Raw genomic sequence first — 8400 nt, 5'->3', positions numbered from 1 at the left:
ACTATTTATAACTCGTGTATAAAGTTATATCTATATATCAAATGGTATATGATATAGCTTACACAGTATAATTATATATATAATTTTAATACTTATATGATTATATATATTTTATTGAAATAAAATAGAAAATGCTACTACATATGCTTCAAGGAGTAGCACATTACCTGATCTAAATACACACTTGGTGTGGTTTTACCCAGCATCAACACCTTGCGGCAGGGCCCCCAGTGCTGCTCTGGGGCTTGGTGACAGCAGAGCTGGGGGGCATCGTACATTTGCTATTTGCTGAGAAACCCCACATTACCTGGGGACCCCCTCCTAATGGCTGCATGCTCATGGTGGGACACAGATGGTGGCTACAGGAGCTCACAGATGGGTATATGGGGGAGAGGAATGAAAATATACCCGCCCCCCCCCCCCCCCCAAGGCCCTGAGCCCAAGCCCTGATAGACCAAAGGAAGCACACAGGTGAGAGAAGAAAAATTTAAAAGTTTATTAAACATTAAGAATAACAGACCAAAAAAAAAAAAAAAGGTTTGGGCTGAACAGCATACAGGATGCAATCCATTTCATGTCATACAGTTAATTTGATCTTATTTATTAAACTTGTATTTAAACAGATGCTGTCTTGTGGTGTTGCCAGAAATACGATGGTTGATCACTTGTAAGTTTTAATACATACATATTTATTTCTTCACATAAAAAAAATCAACAAAATAAAAATAAACTGCACATCTCTATCATAAATCACATGCAAAAATAGATTTAAAGCAATAATTGGGGCTATTACAAACCCACCGAGGCAAGATAATCAAATGTTCGGGGTCCTTCGGCACTCCTTAATGCACCCAACTTCCAGCTTGCCACTGCAGCATTTGTGCTGTTAGGTGCAGGCAGAGCTGAGTGAGTCAAGCAGGAAGCCGAGCTAACGTGCATCCCTTGCATTCTGTTTCTTGCTTATGTGGATTCAAGTCAAAACTTTAGTTCCATGGTGCTTGGTTTAGTGACTTTTTAGCACCATTCAAAAAGGAAAAAGTAACTCCCTCCTACTCTCCGCCACGTGCCTTCCCAAGCAGAGTCCCAAGGTGCTCATATTCACAAACACATCTCAAATGCAATTTATTTTTAGAGGACATTCCTTCTCAAAAAGAAAGAATTCACTTCTAAGACTTAGAGAAAAAAAAAAGAAAAAAAAAGAAGCATTTTACCAATGCTTACGTTTTAATAGAGGTCAGTGAATTATTTAGACACAATAGTAATTATTCTGCAAATATATATATTTCTATTTTTATAAAATTAGAATTTCTTATGCCTACAAGCTCCTTCAAAGCCATCAGAGGCGTGATGATCCCAGCTAAGCTGACCTTAGGACCTGAAAATGAACTAAACTTTCTGGGTTTCCTTGATACTGCCATTCTGGGGAGACAGCCTGGTTGGAGAACCTGTGGCTTTTTTCCAGGTTTTAGCCCACACTTATTTTCTCTCTAGCTGAGCCTGGGTACTGAGCTCCCACAGTAAGAGGTGAGTGCCCAAGCCCCACAGGCTCCTATGAAAGTCCCCCAAAAGCCTCTCGATGCCCCGGTTGGGTGCCCAGGCACTGCCTCGTCCCACTGAGCTCCGAGAGGGTGCAGGGCTGCTGCTGGACGAGGTCACTGCTGGAAGCCTCTACTCCTCTGTGGCCATGACTTAATAAATCTGCGATAGGCAACCTACAAAACTACCATCTCCCACCCCTTCCCTGCCCAAAAGAAACTAAATAATCATCTGCATTTTTTTTCCCAAGCTGCCTTTTATATTTTAAAGAACATGTTGTGGTCACAATGCAGTGCACTGATGGCTCTAGCTATTTACATACCAGCCCATTTCATATACTTAATTTCTGCTGTTCAGGCATCACCCCAAGAACACTCATAGCAAGGGTGATGAAAAGCTGTTGCTTTTTGCCATGTTGCTGCTAAAAAACGTATCCATAGCAGTGGCTGGCTGGCTGAGCCCCTCACTGTCACACAACCTACTCCAAAGGAAAAACCTAAGGTTTATTTCATAGGGGATATAGTAGATACACTGACTTGTACCAAACAGTCAGCCTCGTTTCTCTACCCATGCATCCAGTGGCCTATACTGTCCTCTAGAAAATAACTTACTACACTTTAAACTTTGCTGCAGCACATGGAAATTCAGTTCACTGAATAAATGGTCCACAGGCGAGTACTGCACATTAAGGGACAAGTTGGGTGCGTTTGAGGAAAAATACTGAAAAAATGCCATTGATGTGAGGATATTTTTTTTATACTGAACAAAATGTTGGGTCCTTCGCAAAAATCTCCTGAAGCATGAATAATTATTTAATGGAATGAACAACCTTTTTATTTGAAAATAATGTGAAAACACTTAGAAAATTGTGAGCAAGACATGTAGCACCATATTTTCCTCACATGTTAATAACTGTACGCAGTACGTACAACTGTATACATGAACAGAGATATATATTAAAAAAATCAGTTGGAAACAGATTCTAGCAGCAGCAGCAGAATTAGAAAAGACTATGTTTTTTTATTATATACCGTTTTTCTGCCTTTATAAAATATTGTATTGTCCAATTAATAGTTGACTAAAATCCATATTGTGCTTTGTCCCTATTAAACAGATCCTTTATGTGTTTCTGATGGAAAATAATAAAGTCTCTCTTTTTCAGTAATATGGAACATCCTTGAAAGCCGTATTACTTCCATAAAAATTTAATTTAAAGCACAGAACATGCCGGTGTGCCAGTGGCAGGCTTAAAATATTAAAGATTACAAAAAAAAAAAAAAAAAAAAAAAAAACCAACAAACCCCTAAGCATTTCCTTTCTGTACAATAATGGAGAATATATATCTTTGCTATATATTTTAAACATGGAATAGCTTTTTCTCTTTGCTATATATAATATATGTCTTTCAAAATACATTGTCAGTATTTGTACTTGAAAAATACTGTACAAAACGAACATACTATAATTATTCTGTATAAACTTTATACATTTTATAATATCTATTCTTTTGGTCTATAGTAAACACTTAGATTGATTGGATTAACCACAGTATATGACAACACCATCCCCTTCTGAAATACACCAGTGTCTCTTACATTCATTTCTCAGAAGTCCACTTTATATTAGAACACGTGTTCAAAAGCAAATAGAGTTTAAAACACTAAAGTTCAGAACCATCAGTTCATGTCACACTCAAAACAACAATCACTAGGAAAAATGGGCTTTGCAAACCAGTGACTTCTTCTAACTGAATAAAAGTGATTTTTCAAACAGCAAGATATAATCCACAGAAAGTATATTACAAAACATGGGAAAGAAACAACTGAATTTAGGTTATTTAATTTGTAATCACAAAATGGAACTTGAAGAAATGCATAACTAACTGAAAACAGAAAAGCCCCTCTGATTTCAACATCGGATCTGATTTGATACTATTAATTTTGTTGTTTCAACTAATTATCCTGCTTCTTATACATGCGTTCCCCATTGCAGGGATACAATTAGCATGCTCACATTAATGTGACTTTTACTTTTTAAATTTTTTTTTTTGTTAAAGACATGAATACTTCTGTTGAGTAGGGAAACCATCCTACGTCCACTAGGAACATCCGGGCAGCATGCGCGCTAGCGTACAATAGGATTATTGCTTCAGGTACAGACAGTGCAAAATACACACGCTGTGGTCTATCAATAGTACTCCTATCTACCTGGGGTCTGTGGAAATAAAAGGAACCTTAATAGCTATAGAGAAGCCATTATGGGATCTATAATGAGTATAGCTAACTCAGTCTAACAGCACTTTAAATCTGAAGACAATTATCACCAAAACTTAAAATACAACAAAAGCAATCTATAAATTAATAACTCTGCAGTGTAGTACTAAATTATTATTTGTGCACTTTATTAGCGTTAACTTTTCTGATTAGACATAAACAATAGCTTGTTACTCTCGAAAAACTGAGATCTACTTTTTTTTTCTTTTTTCTTTTTTTTCCTTTTTTTATAATTTATACTGGGATCTTTCCAAGTAAATCAGGAGGATGGAACTGGTTACAATAACATAAAAACCCTAATCTGAAGCAGCACTGAAAAAATATAATAAAAAGCTTACTATGGCGGTTCTCAACAGTCCAGGTAAAAATGTGGCACCCTTTGAAGAGGGCTTCGTAAAAATGGGAAGTGCTGAGATGCGTGCGCACGCACACACACACACACAACATACACACACACATATACAGACGTGTGAACACACGTGCACACATACGCAGGTACACGCATACGCAAACAAAAAAAAGAACGTAAGTCAGTTTTGTTTCTGCTTCTGGTAAAGTGCTGAAGACAGAAAGGTTGGTTTGGGCGTGGTGCTATCAAACAGGAAACACATTGTCCATCTATTCAAATGCCAACCCTCAACCGAAAAAAAAAAAAAAAGAAAAAAGAAAAAAACCCCGCTCCCCTCCCTTCACTTTACAGGGGGCCGTGTCGAGCTTCGTACTTCGCAAGGACGTTCTTGCATTTGCCCAGCTCTTTCCGCAGGTCGGCCACCTCCTGGCGGAGAGCCGAGTTCTCCTTCTCCAGAAACGAGGCGCGGATGGCGATCTGGTTCTCCTTCAGCCGGCGGGCATCCCTCGACCGCTTGGCAGCCATGTTGTTCTTTCTGCGCCTTGCCCAGTATTTGTCATCCTGCTCATTAAACACAGAAGGAAACAAACAAGATATTAGATTTCAGTAAACTGAGCAGCCAGCAGGATGTGCTCTCGGCCACAGCCTCGGGGCTAGGCATGACTTAACACCGCGGATTTTGCTGGCCGGGGCCTCTTTTGTTTGCCAGGCCTACGAGCCCCGACAACACCAGGCACTGCTGGGACAGAAGTTACAGATTTACACGGCATAACCCAGGCAGCGAGTGCAGAGAGCTGTCTGTATTTCTGCCAAAATGAAAGGGGCTAAGCCCCTCATCCTCTTGAGCATATATTCCTCCAAGCACAACCGAAGCGCTATTCCAGCAGTACATACCCATCGCACGTCTCCGCTGACCTAGTTATAGTTTACACATCCAGCTTCACGTGTGATGACTCATGCTACCGGTTGCTGGAGCAGTACTAATTACTTCTTGTATGTCCCTGCTCATCTGTTTTGCCAGCCAACTCCTGGTTCGCTCTGCTTGTTGGAACCATCCATGTCCTCTGTTGTTCGGCTCTTTCCCTTTCTCTACAACATCCCAAAGGGTTCACGTTTGCACTCTAGAACAGCAAGTCACTGGAAAAGGATCCCTTGGCACAGCTTTGCAGCCAATTCAGGAATGGCAAAACAAGGACGGCTGCTCTGGTACTGTCCGCAAAGAGATTAGTACAATAGGCTTTGACAGTGAAGAAAAAAGCATTTGCCAGAAATAGGTCCACTCATCTCTAAAGTTTCATAAGCTAACACATTCCCAAAATCTTGTCCTTAAAGCTTTGTCTCTAGGACGTCACCTTAGTTGCATTTGTGCATCAAAGACTGCAAGTCACTACTTAATTTCACTTGATTTTTTGGCTCTTCTAATGAAATGGCCTTCAGTGAAATGGCAGCTTCTGCACTGCTATGAAAATTAAGCCGTGGAAATCTGGAAACTCACTGAACACAAAGTGGGCAGAGTGTCTCAGGAAAAGGGAAATTCCATCCCCTGCAGAGAGCAATAGAGCCACTCAACACTCAGACTGCCTGGTCGAGCTCTCCAGCTCAAACTTGCCCTCCCAGAGTCACTCCTCCATTTTTATACGCTTACATTTGCTTACAGTCTGAGCGCAGCCCTTGCTTCATCAAGCATCGCAGCACGGCCCCATATCCAGGGCAAGAACCAGGAGCCATCTGGTCCTCCACTGCACTGAGCAGGGAAATCCCCCCCACTGCCTCATACTTCTGCAGGAAACAAGCCAGGCCAAATGCTGCTGCTCTGCATCTTCTGCCGCTGCTTGCACGAGACAAAGCAAGAGCAAAACAACTGCTACAAGTACTCTACAACTGCTTTATACTAGTTTAGCTTTGTGAGGTGTGCAGCAAAGATGATTTGGAGTCAGTGCATCTCTAAATTGCTTTTCACCTGCACTTAGATAGGACCACCCCCCAAAAATCCTCTTAAAAACAAGCATGCAGCAAAAAGCTATGACCTAAATCTTGTTTATAATTTCCCATCTCACTCCACTCCAAAAAATCAGCTTTAAGCAATTTATTAGTGTGCCACCTAGGCTTCATCCATCTTTATTTTAACAAATTGCTATGGCAAATCCCTTAATCCAGACCCAAAAGAGGTAAGGCTGGCATTTCAAAATCACATGCAACCCAGAGACGATTGACTGGTCTAATCTGCTTACCCGCCCCGAGAACTCAACAGCCATTCCACACGCCAGGGCAGAAGCAGCGCTTGGGTCAAGCACTCTGAACTGAGTCAAGGGCATCTGATGTGAGTATCTCAGAGAAGTGAGGGACCCTGAACTGAACCCTTTCAGTCTTAGGCTGAGAACTTGGGTGCTCCACTGCTGCATGCAAGACATTTTCCACATCTGGTATGAAGCAGTCCAAGGGCACTTTTGGCAAAAGCTTGCTTTGACAATATAAGGACACTGAGCAGATATCACAAAACGAATGACACTGAGGGGCAAACTCCGGTCTCCTTACACCTGTGTAGCCATTTCTGTACTGAACACCTCTCTTTAGGCAGACCTCAGTACACTGCAATGCCAGCAGAGCATCAGAAGCAGTAAAATTTGCCTGAAAAATAATGGCACAGTGCAGAGAAATCTTTCTGAATGAAAACTGAGGACACCACATAGTGACACTACTGATGTTGTGCGCTCTTTTAGCTCACACAACATTATCCTCGAAAATAGTGAAGAGCATCAGCTTCCTTCCCTAATGCTATCACTGGGTGTAAACACATGCCCTCCCAGCCTCTGTGTGCACAGCTGAAGATTCCCACCAACACCAACAGGCTTTCAGTCTGTATCTTGGTGGGCCACAGCAGAATTCTTCACTGACTACTTTTGATAAAAAAAATACCCTCTTGGAAATCACATACTGGGAATAGAATTTTGCAAATAATGACAATTTTCACAGTTATTTGATAAACTGAATCAGCTGATCAATTTGTTCAGCTCTCTTCTAGCAAGTTCTTTGTTCTTCACATCTCAGAAGCAATGAGAAACATAAACAAGTGTTCTTTTTAATTATTACATTATTGTTGTATTATATTTTAAATATTGTATTAAAATACGCTTGCTGGCAGAATTATTTTGTTCTGCTTCCCTTCAACTAGCTTAGATCCTTTCACCTAGTTTAGTAGTATTTAGTGTAGTGTTCCCATTCATTGTTATACGCAGAGCTAAAGAAACTTCCGAACAAGACAAACTATTTCATTCTGTCATTATCAGGGGCCTCCATGGACTACACCCTGTGAGGGAGGGATTCTTCCTTGAAGACTTTATAATCTATGCTGATGAGACAGACAGAGAGTGGAGGAAAAGGAAACATGATCAGACTGTTTCATAAGTGGGAAATATGGGACAAAGTAAGCTTGTCCAAGGTCACGCAGGAAGTTTCTGGCATACAAAGGAAATTAATATTGATCTCATGAATTTCAGCTGTTGATTAACGTATAAGGGACATTCTCGCCTCAGTCCTCTTCAGAAGTGTTAAGAGTTTTGTTCTACAACAAAGTCATAATTAGTATGGCAGATTTACATTACATGAAAAAACAGATTCATGCTATAAACATGTATGTGAGAGAACAACTGTCACAGAGTGTGTACAAACAATGTTGTCACCAGTTCCAATTTACCTTCAGGTCATCTGGAATGAAGACTTTGCGAGCTTTCTTAATCATTGGCTGTGGTTTCAGCTCTTCTTCAGAGAATTTGCGCTTACGAGGGTCAAACATCTCCTGGCCAGGAATACTGGAAAGAGCAAGATCTGCAGGGTCAGGTTCGTAGCCAACGGGAACTTGGATAGTCTCAGGATCAATGGGACTTGGTGTGTTTCGGTTTGTTGGCAAGATTTGACCTACAGAAACAAAGCATGTATTCAGCTATGTTAGAAGAAACTATGTAAATAATATCACTGAACATGACTTTTAGAGACTCTGTAAATAATTTACAAGCAGTAATTCTTTAAGCTTTCATTGCAACTTTGGTAGCTACTTTGGTTAAGTATTACATTGCTCATTTTGTAGGGTGTATATTCAGGTCCAGACATGTTCACATCATTATTTTCAAGATTGGTTCCTAATTCTGGTTGCCAATCTTGAATGCCCATTTAGGATCAATGAATCCAACAGAGCTGCACTCGAATACAGGCACAGGATTTACCACGCCAACCTGTGCCTCAAGA

At 40.6% G+C, this 8400-nt stretch overlaps 1 protein-coding gene across 2 annotated transcripts in view; it reads right to left on the bottom strand.

Moving 5' to 3' along the window:
• Nucleotides 1–472: 472 nt before the first annotated feature.
• Nucleotides 473–8400, bottom strand: part of HLF (HLF transcription factor, PAR bZIP family member) — a 35917-nt gene continuing 27989 nt past the window's right edge. Inside the window, exons 3-4 of one of the 2 annotated variants that reach the window (XM_083805253.1) lie at nt 7853–8073; nt 473–4719 (exon numbers count right to left, since the gene is read on the bottom strand). In XM_083805253.1, the coding sequence (XP_083661379.1) occupies nt 4504–4719; nt 7853–8073 (437 nt within the window). In that variant the 3' untranslated portion in view covers nt 473–4503. Of the gene's footprint in view, nt 4723–7852; nt 8074–8400 lie in introns of both variants that reach the window. The other variant, XM_083805252.1, reaches the window with a different exon arrangement.

The sequence above is a fragment of the Anser anser genome (genome assembly GCF_964211835.1).
Source record: "Anser anser genome assembly, chromosome: 19".
Taxonomy (NCBI): Eukaryota; Metazoa; Chordata; class Aves; order Anseriformes; family Anatidae; genus Anser; species Anser anser.
The sequence above is the reverse complement of the archived record's forward strand: the minus strand, read 5'-3'. Positions and strand labels throughout refer to the sequence as shown.